The 22,971-nt window shown below is 40.1% G+C and overlaps 1 protein-coding gene across 1 annotated transcript in view; it reads left to right on the plus strand.

Moving 5' to 3' along the window:
- The window catches only part of LOC122802847 (coagulation factor VII-like), a 366,027-nt gene that overhangs the window by 272,799 nt on the left and 70,257 nt on the right, over positions 1 to 22,971 (plus strand). The window contains exon 6 of the mRNA XM_044072638.1: positions 9,355 to 9,467. Coding sequence (XP_043928573.1) covers positions 9,355 to 9,467 — 113 coding nt within the window. The remainder of the gene's footprint in view (positions 1 to 9,354; positions 9,468 to 22,971) is intronic.

Genomic DNA, 22,971 nt, shown 5'->3' on the forward strand with positions numbered 1-22,971 from the left:
TAGGCCACCAAAGCAGACACCCAAACAACTACCACCTCAGAACTCAACACCTGCATCACATAGACCACACAGTCAGAGTGTCAAGCAGTCACAGCCCTTAAGGCCAAACACTATGCCAGACACACTAGTCATTGGAGACTCCATAGTCAGACACACTGACGTCCCGCTCACCAGACTGAGTAAGGAGAAAGTCACAGTAAGCTGCCTGTCGGGTGCTAGAATCTGCCACATAACGCATGCACTCAGGTCTCTCAACAGCAGGTACAAGTATGACTCAATCATTGTCCACGCTGGTGTAAACGACCTGAGACGTACCTCCCTGGACTACATGAAAAGAGACATAGAGGAGCTCTCTGATTATGTAGCCCAGGCAGGTATGACCCTGACCTTGAGCAGTATCCTACCCTCACCAAGAATGATGCCACAATACAGAGATAAGATGATCAGTTTTAACAATTGGCTTAAACTCTGGTGTCATTCAAAGGGGATCCAATGTCTGTCTGCCTGGGATAACATGCTGGACAAGCCACGCTGCTTCGCAAGGGACGGCTTGCACTTGTCACCCCTGGGATTCCGGATTTTGGCAAAGGCTCTTGCTACCCCATAGTGCCTTTTAGGCAAGGCTCAAATTCTAAACCTACCACCCTAAAACAAAACAAAGAAAAAAAACTAAGGGTAATGCTGCTCAATGCCAGAAGTCTCAACCTCAAAATGCACGCACTCGAGGCCCTTCTCAGTATGGAGAACATCGATGTCTGTGCTGTGACAGAAACCTGGTTCAAGGCTCCTGAGAGCACCCCAGCAATATCAGGTTTTACCTCATATCATGCGTTCCGGCCACAAAACCCGGAAAATACCAAGAAAGGAGGAGGGGTATCCATATTCATCAAGGACACCCATACCTCAAGATTGGTGGCATCGCACGATGCATTGGAAACCATCCAGGTGCAATTAACCATAGGCAAGACTGCTATGCAAATTGTAGCATGTTACAGGCCACCCTCGCAAACTCAGGAACCTCACATGGCCTTCCTGAAAACACTGGAGGGGATAACTGTATCTCCGAACACCATCATACTAGGTGACTTCAACTACCCTAATATAGACTGGGAACACTACTCAAGCCCAAACACTCTAGCTCAAAAGTTCCTGGAATTCATAAACTCAAATGCCATGGAACAACTAGTCACCATCCCCACAAGAGGAGAGAACATACTTGATCTCATCATCACGAACATGGGAGCACAATGTTCAACGCCAGAAGTATACCCCTCACTGGTGAGATCTGATCACAAACTAATCTCGCTGGAGGTCCTCATCCTGCCCCCACCAGAAATGAAAAAGACCACAGTAAAGAACTTCTCGAAAGCCGACTTCACACTTCTAAAGACTAGTGTGGTCTCCTTTAAGGCCCCTGAGCCGGCGGTTAACATTACTCAAACCGCTGAATCACTTACAAATGCCTTCTACCAGCACCTGCAGGGCTGCATGGATCAGGCAATCCCAAGCAAAACAAAGACTCTTTGTACCAAAGGCAAGCGTCCAGTCTGGTGGACCCCAGCCATAAACAAACTCTACAATAAAAGGAGAAAGCTACTACAAGATAGAGCAAAATCCTTAAAAGGTAAGACACCGCTGATCACTATAAGTAAAAGCAAAGAGCTCTCATAAAATCATCCAAAGCTAATTTTGAGAAAAAAATAGCTAAGGACTCTAAAGACAATCATAAAGCATTCTTTAGCTATGTCAGAAACCTAGGAGGAAACTCCCAGATATGCTCAGAATTAGTTCAAAATGATGTGAAGATTACTGATCCTACAGACATTGCCAACATACTGGCTGACAGGTTCAGTGCAAACTTCTCCCCACCCTCCCAGCCTAAAGAAGAGATATCTATACCAAATGATTGTAGCCCCCCAAACATCTCCAACGCTCAGGTGAGAACTGCTCTCTCCAAGGCAAAGAACACAGCATCCATGGGACCTGATGGTGTCCCCGGCTGTGTGCTCCATGAACTCAACGAGGAATTAAACCCACAGTTAGGACAGCTGTTTAATCTTAGTCTCACCTCCGGATCGCACTCCAGGAGTGGCGCACAGTGACTGTGGTCCCACTCCACAAAGGCGGTGCCTCCACCGACCCTGAAAATTACCGTCCCATTAGCTTGACAAGCCTGATCTGCAAAGCCATGGAAAGGATCATAATGGATCTCATAAACAAAGACATAGGGAATTTGCAGACTTTGGATCCAACCCAGTTTGGCTTTGTCAAAGGCAGATCATGCCTTTTAAACTTGGTTGACTTTTTTGAAACAGTCACCAAGGCCATTGACGAGGGGAAGGCAGTCCATACAGCCTACCTAGACCTGGCGAAGGCTTTCGATACAATACCCCACTCGGGTATCATTGAAAAACTCATCAACTTAAATGTAAACCCATACATTACAAGATGGGTTGCAAATTGGCTGAGTGACAGAACCCACAGGGTCAGAGTTGCTGGCGCCATGTCAGACTCTAAGCCTGTCACAAGTGGTGTCCCACAGGGCTCAGTCCTGGGCCCACTCTTGTTTGGCATCTACTTTTCTGAAGTACAAGCAAACACAGGAGGGTTATGGCTGACAAAGTTTGCAGATGACTGCAAACTGGGCGCCGTAGTTGAGAACACATCCGACACAGATATCCTTCAGAAGGGTCTCACAGAAACGGATAACTGGTGCCAGAGCCATGGCCTCAAGTTAAATGCCAAAAAATGCATAGTCATACCCTTCGGGAAAAATAAGGTTACCCCTAGCTACCATATAGGTGGCAATCCCCTGAACACAGAAGAAGTTATTAGGGACCTGGGAACCCAGGTTGACAGTAGCCTTTCATTCAACACTCATATTGTTAAAGTAGTTAGGAAGACCTTCTACATTGCCCACCTTATCATGAAGGGATTCACATCTAGATCAAGGGAAGTCATAGTCTCCCTGTACTCATCACTCATCAGACCAATGATCGAGTACAATGCCCCATTCGGAATGTATCTGACCCGACACTTGCAGCAGCTGGAGAGGCCACAAAGTTCCTCACCAAAAGGATAAAGGGTCTCAAAATCTGTCTTATGCTGCACGACTGAAAGAACTCCAGTTATATTCAGTTGCGTACCGCTTACTCAGAGGTGACCTATGCCTGACATACAAGGCCATGTCAAACCCAGATTTGATGAATATGCTTCATCTCAAAAAATCTAGATCCCTCAGAGCCACAAGGGCGGGTGACTTAAAGCTCGACACGGTTATTAATAGGACGTGCTGGAGGGATAGATTCATCACCCAAAGACTCCCTATGCTGTGGAACAAAATCCCGGTTTATGTGAGGCAGAGCACCTCGCTGACCTTGTTCAAGAGGAATCTTGACCAATGGATGGGAGATCGCAGATACACCCCAGGGGTTACCTCAGTGTCACTGCTCGACAGAGGCACAGCTAAATAATGGGCATAGTTTCTCCAAACTAAGGGGTGGTGTAAGCCACAAAACTATGGCTAGGCTTATAAATGCCCTCGGGCAGATAGCCTAGTATGAACCTATGAACCTATGAACCTATAGGCAGGCTATGTCTACTCAAAATACTACATTTCTTTGAAACAGTTACCAGGCCATTAGATGAGGGTCAGACAATCTAGACTGCTTATCTGGACTAGACAAGGCCTTTGATACCAACCATCCTGCATGTATTATCAACAAACTCAGTCAACTAAGCATCAACCTTTATGAAATTCATTGGCTTGCTAATTGGCTTATTGACAAATAGCATACTGTAAGACTTAGGAAACCATCTTCCAAAAATAAATAAATGCAGAAAGTCACAAGTGGTGTCCTGCATGCTAAATGCTTATTCGTAGTAGGTACTCTTCACTGTAAGGCTTAACAGGGACCTGGACTTTTGCAATTATTATTTATTGTATATTAGATTATATTATTACTCTGTCATTTATCATGTTGATTGTATGTTAAATAATAAATACATCTTAATTCTTATATGTTTTTTTTGGGGGGATCACTGTAATATTCACCCACTTGTCCTTTTACTAGACAACTAATGGATATATACTGCATAGTTCATACCTGAGAGTTAATTATTATTAGCATTTACATTGCTGCATATTAGAGGTCATATTTTCATCTTTAAAAGACTTAGCTCAGACTATAAAAAGAAGAAATATATTGGGAAAAATGGGTATTTAAATCTATGTATGTGTCTAAAGTGTGCAGGAGTCTGAGTGCACCCATGCAGAAAGCAATTTACACAGAAATGTTTTATTAAGCCTTTGATATAAAGCATATAGGCTAAGGACACACATATAACAGACAAAAACTGAAAACAACATTTAAAACAAATCGCATGTCATATTTTATTACCTTGTATAGATTTTTTAGCCTCCCCATAGCTTTATTAATGACTGTTTTTCCCATAGAATTTTGAGGCAATGCCACTGAGATGCAGAATTTTCATCACTCCAGTTTATTCTTTTGAAGGTGCTTTTGATTTTGTGTAGACTCAGTCTTAGAAAGGAATTAAAATACAAGTTCAGGTCCTTACAGATAATTTCACGAGAAATAAAATATCAAGCAGGGTAAGTAAACTCAGTGGGTATTACTGAACAACTATTCATTGTTTGCACAGACTATTGTCTCTACCGCATCTGTCCTGATTTCAGAGTGAGAATAGCAGAAATATGAATGACTCATTTGTGCTGCATTCAAGGTGCAAATTGATATACGACCCTCATTTTTCTAGACCCTTCCAGATTACTCTGCCCTGATAATGAGCACTCTGCCAGGAATGTTGTGCTCGCAGGGGTTATTTATAAACTTCCAAGATAAACTCCTTCAATAAAAACAGTTGAGAAGTTTAACATTTCTATTTTCATAGTCAAATGTTCCTTGGCTTTAAGGATGATGTATGGTTTGCATGTTTTTTCCGTTATTCTAGCTGTCATCTGAGCTGGTAGGTTTTATACATTTGCCAGGCAGATTGTAAAACACTGCATATAATTATACGTACTGGTACATATCAAGTAACACTGCATTTGACAGTTCTGGTGGTGTAGATGGATATAACCCTGGCTATGGACCAGGATAGCCAAGCTGAATAGTGTGCTCAGGTTCCTGAAAGCCTGAAAGGAGTTGCCAGGGGAAAACAATCAAGACAATCCTCATAGAGAAGGTAGGGTGGGGGGGGGGTAGAGTCAGATACATACCGCTACAATCCATTGGAGGAAGGGAGGCAACATAAATGTGAAGCATGTAAACGGTTCTAGAATTGTCAAGTCACTGCCTGATGGTAACGTTCAAGTTAGACATATTATAGCAGCACACAAAATTCCAGGGATCATATACAATGGAATCACAGTTAAATAAATTTGAGTAGAAAATGCAGATAAAAGGATGTACTTCACACAAATCTTTATTTGGTAAGCGCTTTCATGGGAATGACTCCCACTTCTTCAGACCATTCAGTAGAAAACATTACTTTACTAGCATTGTATATATATATATATATATATATATATATATATATATATATATATACACAATGACCCACTTAATACTAATTGGATTCAGAACACTTCAACTTACATTTTTAAAGTGGCAGGCATTTACAAGCATCTATACCAGACTACCTTCAGCAAATATCATACCAATATATTATAAAATATGCTATAAAAACATATCTATAAACCTATGAATATGCATATCGCACTCCCACAAGAGGGGAAAACATACTGGACCTGATCATCACCAACATTGGGACTCCAGACCAGAAGTGTATCCCTCATTGGTAAGATCAGACCATAAACTAATCTCATTGGATATTCACATCCCGACTCCACCCCCTGCCCTGAAAACCACAGTGAAAAACTTCTCTAATGCAGATTTCACACTCCTCAAAACCGAGGTGGAATCCTTCAAAGCCCCCGGGCCTGTGGAAAATACGGCCCAGACCGCAGAATCCTTTATAAACGCATTCTATGAACACTTTCAGGAATGCATGGATCATGCAATCCCAAATAAAACCAAGTCCCAATCCTCCAAAGGCACACGTCCTGTCTGGTGGACCCCAGCCATAAACAAACTATACAATAGAAGGAGGAAGCTACTACATGATAGAGCAAATCCCAAAAAGGGAAGGCATCTCTGATCAGTATTAGCAAAAAACTACAGGCACTCATAAAATCGTCTAAGGCCAGCTTTGAGAGAAAAATTGCACAGGACACTAAAGATAATCACAAGGCTTTCTTTAGTTATGTTAGGAACCTGGGTGGGAATTCCCAGATATGCTCAGAATTAGTCCAAAATGACAAAAAATACATCGAACCCACAGACATTGCCAACATCCTGACAGGTTCAGCGCAAACTTCTCCCCCCCTCCCCACCAAAAGGGCAAATATCTATCCCAGCAGAGTGCTGCCCCCCCTGACATCTCAGATGCTCAGGGAAGAGCTGCCCTCTCCAAAGCATCCTACATGAACTCCAAGAAGAGCTAAACCCAAACATAAAACCACTGTTCAATCTCAGCCTTACTACAGGATATGTACCCAAAGAGTGGTGTACAGCAACAGTGGTCCCCTTCCACAAAGGTGGTGCCTCAACGGATCCTGGAAACTATCGCCCCATAAGCCTGACTAGCTTGGTCTGCAAAGCTATGGAAAGGATCATCATGGATCTCATAAATAAAGATATTGGGGACCTACAGACACTTGATCCTACCCAGTTTAGCTTTGTTAAGGGCAGATCCTGCCTCTTAAACCTGGTTGATTTCTTTGAAACAGTCACTAAGGCCATTGACGAGGGGAAGGTGGTCCACACAGCCTACCTGGACCTCGCAAAAGCCTTCGATACAATACCCCACTCGGGCATTATAGATAAGCTCACCAGCTTAAATATAAACCCCTATGTCACTAGATGAGTTGCAAACTGGCTCAAGGACAGAACCCACATGGTTAGAATTGCTGGAGCCATGTCAGACTCCAAACCAGTTACAAGTGGCGTCCCACAAGGCTCAGTCCTGGGACCTCCCTTGTTCGGTATATATTTCTCGGAGGTACAGGCCAACATGGAAGGACTGTGGCTGACCAAGTTTGCAGATGACTGCAAAGTGGGCACCATAATCGACACTCCAGCCGACACAAGCATCCTCCAAAAGGGCCTCATAGAAACAGACAACTGGTGCCAGAGCCATGGCCTCAAGCTAAATGCCAAAAAGTGTATAGTCATCCCCTTTGGCAAAAACAAAGTGTCCACAAATTACCACATAGGTGGTAATCCATTAAGTACAGAAGAAGTAATTAGGGACCTGGGGACCCAAGTTGATAGCAATCTCTCTTTTGACAACCACGTGGCCAAAGTGGTTAGAAAAACATTTTATATAGCCCACCTAATCATGAAGGGATTCACATCTAGATCAGGGGAGGTCATCGTGCCTCTTTACTCATCCCTCATCAGGCCCATAATTGAGTATAATGCCCCTTTTGGGATGTACCTTATCAGACACCTGCATCAACTGGAAAGACCCCAAAAGTACCTCACCAAGAGGATCAAAGGGCTCAAACAGATGCCATATGCTGCCCGGTTAAAGAAACTCCAGCTCTACTCAGTGGCATACCGCCTGCTCAGAGGCCATCTGTGCCTGACGTATAAAGCCATGTCCAACCCGGAATTAATGGACATGCTGCACCTCAGAAACTCCAAATCCCATCGAGCTACGCACTCGATAGACTTGAACCTCAGCACTGAAATAAATAGGACATGCTGGAGGGACAGATTCATAACCCAGAGGCTCCCTTCACTCTGGAATAAAATCCCAGTCCAGGTTAGGCAGAGTCCCTCATTGACTCTCTTCAAGAGGAATCTTGATGAGTGGATGGGAGATCGTAGGTTTACCCTGGGTATCACTTCTGTGTCACTGTTAGACAGAGGCACAGTATACTAACCTCGAAAAAGGGCATAGCAAAATTATTTTAAAATGGGTGGCGAAAGCCAAACACACTCTGACTAGGCTTATAAATGTCCTAGGGCAGATAGTCTAGTATGAACCTATGAACCTATGAAAATAAATAAGAGTATATTAAATACATTTATAACCTCAAATTATGTAAGGTCATGTCTTTGTAGAGCTAAACTTTAATAAAAATCTGTATAAAAAAACTATCATACATAAACACATAAATCACATAAACCACAGATATATACATCACTTAATACTTCAAATACTTAATCTTTCATATATAACGCATAAACCACAGATATATACGTCACACAAAAATCATTTAAAAAATCATTAAAACACAAATAAAACAGACAGACCTTTCTGTAACATAAACATATTATAGAATGCAGAGATAAACTGTTCGCTGACAAACAGGATAAACACCCAGTGCTGCCAAGTAAACTAGAATAAAAATAACAAAACCAGAGGGAGCAACTGGGCTGAAACAGAGTCACAAGATGAATGCAAGAACAAAATCCTCAGGTTAAAATCCAAAAGATGAATGCAAGAACTTGCATTCATCTTTTGGATTTTAACCTGAGGATTTTGTTCTTGCATTCATCTTGTGACTGGTTTTGTTATTAATATTATAGAATGCATTCACATGAAGAAGGCTTTGTGATCTTGGTGTTGATACAAATTACACATCTCTTCCCACCCAGGAGCAAGGTTTGTCCATTGAAAACAACGTTATTGGGGGAAAGCAAGGGTATAAAACACCTTCATGACTATCTGAACAACTACCACCTCCACGCAACTGCCTCCTTGTTTCTGGGTGAAATTCCTTGATAAAAGAACTAGCAGGGCATGCCCATTTGCAAAAAAAGCTTAATAGTGGGCAAGCAGATGGGTAAATATTGCATAAAAAGTAATACATCATTTACTGTTTTCAGTTATAATTATATGTGCTGGCACTTACCAAGTAGAACAGCATCTACCATGTGGTCAGGCAGCCATTCCACCTAGTTAGCTATAACAGTGCTATGCTCTTATCTATGTAAATGGAAAATAAGATGGCTTTTCAATGTAATGTTTCTCCATAAAAACAGCATGGGTCCCAATGGATGCAGCCTTTAATTTCAAGCACTTACAGTAAAATGTAACATGTCTGATGTTATACTGATTTTTTACTATATATGTAATAATAATAAAGAGTGAAATGTTGGCAGTATTCATGGAGAAACATTGTGTAATACATTTGTCTTCTTTGACACATGGCCATAAAATCAGGTGAAGATATTTGAGATTGCATGGATTTTTTTTTATAGAATGTCTAACACAAGTAAAAACTTACTTGATTTTTTTTCTCTTAATTTTAAACAGTGAGATACCCTTGTGGGAGGATTGTTGTAACAGAAAGGGAAGGACCTGTAAATGAATCAAACGGAAGGATAGTGGGAGGTAAAGAATGCCTTGCAGGAGAATGTCCCTGGCAGGTAAGAACTGTCAATACTTTACTGAGTTTTTACACATCATGGCTGTCATAAACATGGAGATATACTTGTGGTATCTGCAGGATACTTTTTGAGATTATTTTTAGTATATGCAGATGTATTGTGTAAGCAATAAGGTAAATTACAATATTTAGTCTCAGTAATGTGCCATTTGTTAAGTCTGCAGCCTGACAATAAATGACAGGACTTATACCTCCCTGTCTGACAGTCCAGTTATTACATTATGATATAGATCAAAGGATATTCAGTACTTATGTATTATCGCAACCATATTTTCGCGGTTGCGAAGAGCGCATACCTGCAGACAGATAACTGCCTGAGACACTTCAGCCAGCTGATAATAGTCCTTACTAATGTCCAAAAAGTTTAAATGACTTTCTGAAATAGCAGACCTTACAAAATGACACGAAGTACCCACCCTGGTATCACCTGTTGGTGTCTTGATAGTAAGGGATATGTAACGGACATTTTGTTCCGTTTGGGTCTGCATTGAGAATCAGGGATTTACACTTCTTTTGGCATCCTGTCATGTTGTAATATATGCCATTTCTGAAAGTAATGTAAACTTTTTGGCCCATTTCTAAGGATTATTGCATTTACATTACAGTATCTGCAAGTATTTCAGGCACTCTTTTTCCTGCAGGAATGCAGTTTCCAGTTGTGAAAGTGAAATGACACTGTGGAGCGGGGACCGCCTATGACAACACCAGGAAAGGTATTCCTCTGTTCAAGGAACAGCATAGTAAGTGTTTGGAAAGAACAACAACAATTTTTGCCATAGTAAGTATCACATAAAGGATTACAAGGAGCTTCATTTTCCAGATCCTCCTTCTAACATGAAGGAGGATTGCAGTTCCCCTACTGTACTGGACAGTTTAGTACAGCACATGGTTGGATGCTGTCATTCTTTGTAAAAAAAAAAAAAACGCGATGTATGACAAACGGTGTCCCTCTTGCACTCGTTTGCAAAAGGGCCGCTTTCCTTTCTTCTTCGTGGTCCACTTGCATAAGAAAACCGAAACAAAGGTAATTCGGAATTTACACAGCCCTTTACACTTACAGATACAGGCCTGTCTTGCAAATGTAATGAGTTACACAACGAAACAAATGTGGTTGCGATAATACGTAAGTACTATTATAATATTCATATTGATTATATTTGCAACAATGATGAAAAATTAAGTTAACAGAAGTAAGGAGTGAAAATCAGAGATACTTGACCATCAGTTACTATTTATAGGTAATATCTCCTAAGGATTTCATTTATGCATTGTTTGTATTTTGTATTCATCCTTTCTACACTCCTTATTCAGCACATCCTCTAAAGCGTTAAACGTTTTGATTCGGCCCTCCAAGCTTGAATAAATTTAATAAATTAACCTTGTTAATGTTTTATTTCCCCTGCAATTCTGATGTTTCCTCACTAGATGGCGCACTCTAGATATATTGGCTTTGTTGAGGTGAAGCGTAGGCCTATTACTCCATGTTTGCACTTTATCCTTTGACCATGAAGATGAGCGGACCCAAGAAAAGGAAAGTGGACAGAGAATGTCGAGTGTTCAGTAAGGAGTGGACAACTAAATATTTTTTCACTGAACACCGATCATCTGCTGTTTGCCTGATATGCCAAGAAACTGTGGCTTTTTAAAGAGTATAATATTAACTTTGCCACAAAGCACGCTAATTATGCTAGCAAGCTCTCAACAAAAGAACTGGAAGCTGCTGCTGAGAAGTTGGCAGCTAATTTGAAGGCTCAGCAAAGTTTTTTCACCGTCAAACTGCCATTCAAGAGTCAAGTACCAAGGCCAGTTTTATGCTTTCATTCAAAATAGCAAAGGCCAGCAAACCACTGTCTGAGGGCGAGTTTTTAAAAGAATGTATGGTAGAGACAGCAGGTATTTTGTGCTCGGAGACCAAAGACAAATTTGAGATAATCAGTTTATCTGGAACTAATAGATGAAGATATCACCAGCAGATTAAACAAAAGAAGTCATTCACTTTTTATTCTTTAGCACTGGATGAAAGCAACAATGTCAAAGACACTGCTCAGCTCCTCATTTTTATCCGAGGAATCAACGAAACTTTTGAAATAACGGAGGAGTTTTTGACAATGGAGTCTCTGAAAGGACAAACACGGGGAGAGGACTTGTTTGAACGGGTGTCTGCTGCCATCGAAAACATGAAGCTTCCCTGGAGTAAGCTTGCTCCACAGATGGATGCTGAGGAGAATCCAGAATAAAGTGAAAGATGAAGACCCTGACCAGGATGTCATTTTCCTCCACTGCATCATCCACCAGGAATTTCTATGTAAATCGGTGTTACAGCTGAATCATGTTGTGAATCCTGTGGCGAAACTCGTCAACGGACTTCAGCACCGTCAGTTCATTCCTGGAGGAAGGACCTGCTTTATCACTCCTATGTCCACTGGTTGAGTTTGGGCAAAGTGTTTCAACAAGTGTGGGAGCTCAAAGAGGAGATTGGCGTGTTTTTGGAGCAGCAGGAGAAGACTGATGAATTTCCTGAGCTGAGCAACAAGAGCTGGATGTGTGACTTTGCATTTTTTTCACACTTGAATGAGCTCAACGTGAAACTGCAGGGGAAGGAGCAGTTTGTGCATGACATGTACACAAACGTGAAAGCCTTCAAATCCAAGCTGGCTTTATTCTCCAGGCAGATTTTGAACAAGTCATTCACTCATTTTCCTAGACTAGCCACGCTGAAAGAGGCCGGAGAAAAAGTAAAGAAATACAGTGAGTCACTGGATGCACTGCACGGAGAATTCTGCCGTCGGTTTTTGGATTTCGACAAAATTGACAAGTCACTTCAATTGGTGGCCTTTCCTCTGTCACAAGACCCCGGAACAGCTCCAGAGGAGCTTCAGCTCGAACTGATCAACCTTCAGTCCGACCCTGCCTTAAAAGAGAAGTTCAGCTCTCTGAAACTAAATGACTTCTATGCTTCACTCAATGATGCCGTGTTTCCAAATCTAATGATGTTGGCTTTGTTCGGCTCTATACCGTCGTGTGAACAGACCTTCATGAACATCAACAAAGCCAGCCACAGATCCAAGTTAACAGACCTACACCTCAGATCCATCCTGAGAATCGCCACAACAAAACTAACTCCAGACTTTGATGAGACCAACAACACTGCTCCCATTAAAATGTGTGTGTCGTTAAACAGTGTGCACAGATCAAATATAACACTTCACAGACTGACTTGCTGCAACTGTTTCGTCTTTGCACTGGTCGTTGTTGACTTAAACAAATTGAATAAAAGGAACAGGACAAGTACATCTGCATCTCCAGCCAGGAGGAGAGTGATGGTGATATCCTGAAGGATAACAGAACTTTCAGTGCTTTAAAATAAAATGGTCATTTATTTGATTTTCAGTGTTTAAAGACTCATTTCGAAGTCAGAGATTTTATTGTAATGCTTTTCTTCATTTCATTGGAAATTAAAGCACATGTTTTCTCCATATCCCAAGATGTGTATTTTTCCCCCAATGAGGTGATGTTTTCAAAGCATGCCATCTATCTGCTCCTGTTCCGGCCCCTTTGTCAAATGTTAAAACTCAATGTGGCCCACAAATCAAAAAGTTTGCCCACCCCTACTCTAAAGCTATCAAAACTTATTGATAACTTTTTTTTGCTATCTGAATCACTTGGAACAAGATTAAATAAAATAAGAAATTCACCTGCTTTCACTTCTGCTGTTTCATTTTCATTCATTGTTTTAATTTTTTCTATCCCAACCAGACAATATCTGATGGCCCTTTAGTATTGACACTGAGATGTCTACAAAAATATAAGCATTCCGCTGCATGAGCATAGTAGGATTTTGTCACTTAAGAAGAATTTTTAATAAACCCATAAATGATAAGCTAGATCTAGTTTCACAATAAGAAAACATAGTACTTGGTGTTCTCATATACTGGCAACTACTTGCTTAAAATTTTATTTCAAGCAATCTTTAATGACATACCTTCCACAATGTGTTCACTTTTGGTGATGGAGATTTTCTTCTGTAAGAACTGCAAACTAAAATCTGTTGTCCAGACATTGTAGTGTTCATTTCCTATATACAGAACATGTTCCTGGATAATAATTCATTACTGTGATTCTGATCAATTTCAGTTCTATTTAGGGCAAACACACACACACACACACACACACACACACACACACACACACACACACACACACACACACACACACACACACTAAAAACATATCATTATCACATGCTTGAAGTTTAAAGTAGTTGTTAGTATATAAGTAAATATATCAATAAATGTCATGTTATCTTACAGACTTCTGAGATGGGATCTTTGCCCGGCATATAATGCATCCCTGGACCCTGTTTTGATGAATGCTTTGCACACCCGCAAAACAAGAATCATCAGAACTACTAGATTAAAAGACCTACATTTTGCTTGCAACATAAATAGAACATAAATAGAACATGTTACAGGGACAGATATGTTCTCTGAATCAGGCTCTCCATCCATGTGAAGCAGAGTTCCTCCCTATTCTTAATTAAAGGCAGCTTGGAACAATGGATGGGTAATCAGAAGTTCACGCTTGGTCTCTGGTGGACAAAAGCAGCCTGTAAATCAACCCCTATAAATCAAATTTAAATCAGATTTGTGGGTCACATTTGGTTTGTGTGGCTAGGCTTTTAAGGACCCTACGAGCCTATATATTATCATTGTTCATAATATGCAATTCACTGACATATTATTTATTTATTTATTTATCTACATTTGTTGACTGGGAAAATCCGACTGGACACAGGTCCTTTTTCAGCAGAGGCCCAGGGAGAAAAGCTCAACAATAAAAAAAACAATTAAAAACAACAATTAATTACAAGTTACAAGAAGTATAGGTAGGTTTTGTTTAACAATAGTAGTAAACAGTTATAGTTCAAAATGAAATTATTGTAGTTAAATGGTACAACACGTATATCATTGGTGCCATAAAGACTAACAAGTACTTTAATAGCTGAGCTAGCAGCTATTACCATTGAATAACAGTGGCTAAGATTACAGCTGAGATATAGGTTTACAAGTAATGCATTTGGCTGCAATCTGATGTAGTTAGAGGGGTGGAAGAAAGGGATTGGAGAGGTTGGGATAGAGATGTTAGGGAGGTTTGTTACAGGGGCATGTCCAGTGCTCTTTTAGATGAAATATTAGAGCAGCTTTGAAGTTAGTGTGTGATGACACAGACATTATAGTGTGAGGAAGGGTATTCCATAATTTTGCTATGGAGTAGGAGAAGAGATCTTCTCCACCAGAGCTCCTGGTTTTAGTTACCTGTAATTGATTTTTGTTGCTGGAGCATAGTGGTCTGGTGGTAGGGTTGGAGTAGATTTTGGAGGGAGGGGACTTTTAGAGGATGATTTAGTAGTTTGTGGGTGAGTGAGAGTTGGTACCATTGAAGGAGGTGAGGGAGTTCTAGCCAGCCTAGTTCAGTAAGTGAGATGCAGTGGTACCTACTGTAGTTTGCACCAGTGGCAAACTTTGTTATTTTGTTGTAGCAAGCTTCGAGTTTACCTAACTCACTTTGCCTTAGGTTGGTAAATAATTGGAGAGGCGTAGAGTAGGGTGGAGATAAAGTGGCTATTTGCAACTGAAATCTTGGCTGTTTTGGTGAGGAATTGCTTATTTCTGTATAAAGCTCCTAGTGTTTTGTGTACTTTTATGGTTAACGAGATGTGGATGTCAAACTTGAGGTTATCGTCAGTTTCAACTCCAAGTATTTTGGCGTGGTCTGTTGGGGGGATAATGGTGTTGTCATTGGCTCTAATATTAAATTGGTGGATGTTTAGATTGTGTTTGGTGGATTGGAAGATGATGAGTTTTGTTTTGTTTGGGTTAAGTATTAATTGCGCATCTGAAAGCCAAGTTTCAACTGAGGCAAAGGCTTCCTGTGTGGTCTTTTGAAGTTCAGGTAGGGAGTGGGCTAAGCAGATGATTGTGGAATCATCTGCGTACTGTATGAGAGTGGCCTGTTTGGTAGCAGAGGCTAGATTATTAGTGAATATGGAGAAGAGTAAGGGTCCAAGGATGGATCCTTGGGGAACACCTACTGAGACAGGGAGTTGGGGGGATATATCATTATGCCAAACAACGAACTGATGGCGGTCAGTCAGGTAGCTCTGGAACCAGTTTGTGACAGATTGAGAGAAGGATAGAGTATTAAGGACAGTGATACGTTGTTTATGAGCGACCATGCTGAATGCTTTAGACAGGTCTAGGAAAGTTGCAGAGCTGAAATAACCATTGTTTTTATGTTGAAGGATTGTATTAGTGAAAGCAAATAAGGCAGTGGTTGTGCTGTGGTATGGTTGGAAACCATGCTGTGTGTTAGATAGGAGTTTGTTAGCAAGGAGGTAGCCTAGTACCTAAGAGTGAATGCATCTCTCAAGTATTTTTGATAGAGGAGACAGAATTGCAATGGGCCAGTAGTTGGTGAATTCTGTGGAGGGCCCACCTTTGTGGAGGAGGATAATGTGGGATATTTTCCATTGTGAAGGGACATAGCTTTCAGATAAAGATCAGTTAATTAGGATTTCAACTGGGTAGGCTAGGGCTTCAGCTGCAATTTTAAGGCACTTAGCTGGGAGGGTGTCAGCTGCTAGTTTTGTGGGCTTTAGTTTCGATAAGAGTTTTTTTATGTTGGAGGTAGGGATAGGAGAGAAAGCGAATGCAGTGGGCAGGTTACTAGGTGTAGTTGGAGGGGGTAGTGGAGAGGGGTTGTGTTGTTTTGCTAGTGATAGAATGGATTGTGTGAAGTGAGTGTTGAAAGAGGTGGCAATGTTTTCAGAGGCGTTTGTTTTGTTTGGTGGAGGGGTTCCTACATTTCCTGGGTGGAGGATGGAGTTGATGGTTGACCAGAATGGTTTAGGGTTGTTTTGGGTGGAGTTCAGGGCAGACTGGTAATATTGGATTTCATCCTGTTTTATTAATTTTTTGACTTTGTTATGTAATTCACAGAATTTCTGTCTATCAGAGGGCTTTTTGTCTTGTGTCAGTGATTCCAGGCTCTATCTCAGTTTTTCATTTCTGATCTAGTGGATTTTAGTCGCCATGGGGAGGACTGGGCTTTAACTCTAGTAAATCTTGTGTGTGCATGGGTGTTTAGGACTTTAAGGAAGGTGGTATTTTAGTGGAGCCCAGTTGCAGTTTTTAGGGCTGAGATGAAACTGCCAGGGTTAAAGTTTACTTTATTATGTATTTGCTGATAGGTGATGGGTTTACCCTGATATGTGTTTTTTGAGTAGGAAAGTTGGGGTTTGATTACTGAGGCTATCCAGTTGGCAGCCAGCTGTGTATGACTGGGGGCTCTTGCTGACTAGTATCCAGTCAAGAGTAGAATGCTTGTTGGAATTCTTATTTATTCTGGTGGGTGTTTGGATACATTGGAAAACAAATTAAGATTTAGATCATGGGCTGGATGGTGGTTGGAACAGGATAGCCAGTCTATATTAAAATCACCAAATATTATGGTTTCTTGTGGAAGGTGATGATTTACCCAGCTGAGGTTTTCTAGTGGAGGGATTTTGTTGCCAGGTGGGAAGGAGCATCCTATTATGTTAATGGTCTTGTCTTGGTTTACTTTTAGGTTGGTATAGATTATTTCTTCTTTGTCAATTGGGGGGGGCTGATAAGTTTAGGATGTGAATATTAAGATTCTGTTTATACATTACAGCTACACCACCCCCTTTTTTGTGTAACCAATCTTGTCTTAGGATATTGTAGCTTGAAGGGAGAATTTGCTCACTGGTAATGTATGGTTTGAGCCAGGTTTCTGTTAGAATGATAATATCAGGGGAGTATAAGTCTATGGTAGCATGGAGTTCATGGATTTTATTGGCTATATTTCTGATATTTAGGTTTAAGATAAGGAGGTCAGTTGGTTTCCTATTACTGGATGTAATTTGAGGGTGGGTGAAGTTGTTAGGCTGACTATCAGTGAAGGAGTTGTGGAGTCCAGGGATTGGGTGGATGTCCCCGCTGAGGGCAAGTATTGTTATGGCTGAGGATGTTAGTTTTAGTAATGAGAGAATTAGTTTAAGTTTCAGGGTAGCTTTTTGTTTGGTGAAGTGGGTGTCAGATAAATTAGGTTGAGGGATAGTTTGTAGGGCATTAGGGATGCATTTTGTTTGTCTGGTGAAGGTGATAGCTTAGGTGGGTTGTGCATTGGGGTGTATTTGTTGTGAGAGGTGCATGAGTAGAGTGATGGTGTGACATGAGGGGTGGTGACTGTAGTTGTGCAGTGGAAGTTGTTTGGTGGAGGTATAAAGGTAATTTGGTAAGATGTAATGTGTGCAAGAAGGGTGCATGTGAAGAGTATAGGTACTGTGTGTCGGATCATGGTACTCAAAGTGGGAGGTTAGTGGTAGGATGTAGGTGTGGTTAGAGTTGGTGTTGCAGGTGTGGTTGGTTGCGACTGTAATGGGAGGGATGTTTGGCTAGAATAAGTGTAGGTGTGCTGGGACAGGTGGGATATGGGGGCAGGGAGGGGAGCGGAGCTGGCAGAAACTATTTGTTGTACATATCAGACTGAACCAATTAATAGGCTGATTACAACTCACATGTGTCACAATTATAGCAGAGGCTTAGGCAAATAATGGTATAAAAAAATGACCTGTGTCTTTAGCATTAAACTGCTGGGTTAGGGTACACTAGCAATGGGGCACAGGCTGTAAAGGAAAGGAGAAAGAGAGGTTGAGTGAACAGAAATGATCTCTGAAAACCTTGAGGCAGCTTGCCAGACCACAGTAGAAACAATCAGTTAAAGTGTTAAAGTGTGCCTCAAGACAGTGGAGCAGTTAAGAGTAGCAATTCCTAGAGGTAAGAAATGTACGCATCTAATAACAACCTAATACATGCTGCTTTATTAGGTCTGCATAGTTTGCAGCTCTTGACATTAGCAGTTGTTAAAAGGAGAGAAGAATGGAGAGAGAAAGTTCAGGGGAGTCGAACACTAATTGATTGAGTGAGTGAGCGTGCCACTTGACAAATAAGCACAAAAGTGTTTCACTATAGAAACTTGACTAGTACAGCAGGAAGATTAATGAAACTAACAGGTTCCCTGCAGGTGAGAACACTTGTATTTTTTGCCATGAGGAAGCTGCAAAGGGGTGAGAGATCCAGTTAAGCAGGGTTAGCCGGGTGTACTCACTGGGTAAAAATGCAAACAGCAGCTGTAAGAGGAAAAAATAAATAAGTGTTAGGCCAGGGGTATTAGAAGGGATGTAGGACAGAAGATATATATCACTAAGGAAGTGTCTCAGCATAGAAATAGCAGAATTAGACATATTATGTTGCTGGTACAGTAGCCAGATAAAATTTGAGTACATCTGAGTATTTAAAAGGTATCACTGCTGTCTCATTTGTTATATCTTGAACTGTCCAAACCAAATGTCTACAAAATTAATTTGTAAAAATTAATTATAGATAGGAATAACTTTCAACTACTTGGCAACAGAGGAAAATAGCAAAAAAGTACATGTGCATTTCTAAGGATATACTGGCAAGGCTGGAAATATGTGTACATTTTAAACATTAGATTATTGAGAAAGGGCAACATATGGCATCTGTGTACAAAACATAATTACAGCCTTGGATACTGTAGCTATATTATAGTAATTTTAACTTTTAACTTTTACTGAATTGGGTGCAGGTAACAATAAATATCATCTAAGATAACTTAACAGGTGCATAATGTACTGAAAACAGTAAACCACCAAAATAAAATTAAAAAGGGTTTGTATGACAGACTAATTGAAATCTCTATGAAGATCTAAATGCACTTGCTTAAAAAGATAGTATTTGAGAAACATCTATTTTGAAGCCTCACAGTTATCCACCTGAATTAAAAAAGGTAGTAAGTTCCATAGAAATGGTACCTAAACTGGTAAATGAGCATCTGTCTGATGTCACCAAGAACATTCTAGCAACCAAAAGCAGCCTCCCACTGCAGATGCTCTAGTGACCAAGTGGGATCTTAGGCCAATAGTGTCTTCTCATAAATAGGTGGAACCCAGGTCATGTAGACTTAGAATATTATCGATTTGTTAAAACAGATCTCGCCACTTCTGTCAAGCAGTTCAAATCCATCAGTATAGGAGTGATGGAAGTAAACAGGGTAATGCTGGTCAAATCCTGGCAGCAGACTTTTGTATCCTCTGCAGTTAAGAAACTCTCCAGTCAGTTATTCTAATGGAATAAAACTAATAGTTGGTTCTACCTATACACGTGCAAAGGTACAACTACTTCCCACACCCTAGCTGAATAGAATGCAGTAGGAAATTGGATAGAAGTCATAGGTTGATTCTTTATCTCACCTTATGAAACATTCCAGCTGATAATGTATATGTATGTATTCATAAACACGCTTGCACACAGACACAAATACACACACACACACACACACACACACACACACACACACACACACACACACACACACACACACACGTATATATATATATTTGTGTGTGTGTGTGTGTGTGTGTGTGTGTGCATGTGAGTGTATATTTTTCAGTTTAGAACACAAATGTTTCCTCACCCCCAAAAAAACATTGGTTAGGATTCAGCCTGGTTTCATGTCCCAGTTGCAAAAAATTAATGTGGGAAGAAATAGCCAGGGAATTGTTATGGCTAGGCTTGTATAGGCCCTAGGCCTGATAGCCTACTACCAACCTATGAACCTATGAACCTATTATTATTTGCTAGTGGGTCAGAGGCAAAAAAATATTATGTAAATAAATACATACCTGCATAAATAAATGTACACACACACACACACACACACACACACACACACACACACACACACATATATGCCTTTTGTTTTGTTAGATGTCTACGTCATCAAAAAACTGAGCTTTGACATTACTTATTAAGTATTTGTTCTTTTGAAGAGTGCCTGTTTTCAGTTGTGTACGATCACACTGTAATGATGTTGATGAGTTTGGTCTTTCTCACTGTCGTGGTATCTTGGAGTTGGTATATGTTAGTAGCGGTGATTGTGGGGGTGCTGCACAGTTGATCCCCCTGCAAAAATGTTGTTAGTATTTTTTTTTATAAACTGTGTTTAAATCAATGTTTTTGCAATTATATTGGATTTGATGAATTTCTGTCCAACGAATAGTAGTAAACCCACGTGTATTTATATCTAAGCTATATATGTATATATATATATATATATATATATATATATATATATATATATATGTATATATATATATATATAGTATATCAGAGTTAAATTAGGCCCATCCCTATTACTGCCAGCACTCCTTAGCGTAGGAGTGTCCCAGGGATCCATACTCACCTCTCTTTTGTTTTCACTCTTTATTATCAACCTGCCCTCTAATTTCTCTGAGTTTACTATAACTCTTTATGCAGATGACATGGTTATTTTTTGATGCAGTCTCTCATATTCAATTACTTATAACCAGCATCAGCCTGACCTTCACTACTCCTAAACCTCTTTAAAACAAAAAGTATGAACCTCACAAAAGCTGAAAAAACTCCTAAATATCTCAACATTTCATATCTCAACAGCTATCCAATAGAAACAACAACATCATTTAAATACTTAAATTTATGGTTAGACTAGCCATTTAATTTCCAAAGCCACATTGAAAACACCAGGAAAAAAGATTGTTTCTCTTCTATTTTAAACCAGGAAAATATCTTCCTTTCTCTCTAGACCAGCTAGAGCTGTAACTGATAGAGGAGTCCTCCTCGCTCGACTTGAATATGGGTTTCCCATCATAGGTACAGCCTCCGACAAAAACCCATCAACACTGCAGTCCATTGAAAATAAAATCTGCCGATTCATTCCCCCCCTGAGGAACACTGCTGCATCAAGCTCTCCAAGGCCAAATGGCTACCAGTCTCCTACAGAGTTGAGTTACTCCTACGGTCTCTTGTTTTCAAACTACTTCAGCCAGGTGCCTTACCTCCTCTTGTAGCCAAACTCTATAATAAATCCACCGCCTACAACCTCTGCAATATCCCCTAATTAAGTCTCTCAACCCAGATACCCTAAACTAAAATGCACTGTACCAACTGTTCCTTCTCCATTCTTGCACCTCAACTCTGGCAGTCCCTCTTGTTCACCTTAAACAATTCTCCTTTTTTCCCACGTTTTGAGCTCAACTCAAAAGATGCCGTCATCAAAATCTGACTTTAAGTGCTTTTCCACTGGACATATAACCTAACTCCCTCCTCACCTTCATTACTTCTACTTTGATCCTTTGTTTTCAGCTGCTGCTTCCCTCTCATATTTACTATTAAAATTTATTCACATTTGACTTTCTACACTGCCAATATTACTTACATATTGTATAACTTCTGTTATTACTCTGTGTTTGTGAATTTGTTCTATTTTCTTTTTTGTGAATCTCTTCACCCGGGCTCTGTCTGCAAATGTTCTATAGTGATCAGTGTACTATCCCAGTAAACAAACTACAATAAAGAAATAATCCAAGATCAAGGGAAATACCAACCCTCACAATCAGCAAGAGATTACCATTTGTTGCATATGCGCAGGCAAAACTGCAGAAGTGTTACTTTTGCCAAGTAAGGTAATTTTGTTCATTCCAATAGTGTTCTGGGATGTTAACTATACATGTTATCTTCCACTACCAATGCAAAACCTCCCAAAAATGAAGAATAACTGCTGCTACACTGTCTGGGAATAGATCTCTTTTCTGCTGATAGCATTTGAGCAGCAATCACAGAGATAAAACAGCGATTTTGTGTTTTAAGCAGTCATAAAGCTTTGCCTTGAAAACTGAAAAAAAAATACATATATATATATATATATATATATATATATATATATATATATATATATATATATATATATATATACACACACACACACACACACACACACACACACATACACACACACACACACACACACATATAAAATAGATTGATAAAGATATATAGGTATTTACTTCAGTAGATCGAATGTCCAGATAACTGAAATGCTAATTGATGAGACAAGAAGACCGCAAGTTTAGAATAACGAAATTACACCATATCGAAACTTGTAAGAATGAAGTACATACGGCACATGTCCAAGAACACTTGGACTTTCTGAATAGAGATTGCAGAACAAAGAAAAAAATGTTTGCTCCATTTGCTCCATTTAAACACTTGATTAAAATTAAATTATACCATTTTCAGCATTTTTTCAGGGGGGCAAGCCCCCCTGCACAGCCTTGCTAATTATATATACCAACATCAAGATCGCACTACAGTGTAGAAAAGTATACATTTTCAATCCCACAGCAGTATGATCTCATTTGGAAACATTGAAAATGTATATTTTAATTTGTGTTTAAATGGAGAAGCTGTTATTCTTTTTGCTCTGTGATTTCCATTCAGAAAGACCAAGTGTTCTCGGACATGTGCAGTAGATACTTCATTCTTACAAGTTTCCATATGGTA

The sequence above is a fragment of the Protopterus annectens genome, chromosome 5.part0 (genome assembly GCF_019279795.1).
Source record: "Protopterus annectens isolate FY-2018-M chromosome 5.part0, PAN1.0, whole genome shotgun sequence".
Lineage (NCBI taxonomy): Eukaryota > Metazoa > Chordata > Ceratodontiformes > Protopteridae > Protopterus > Protopterus annectens.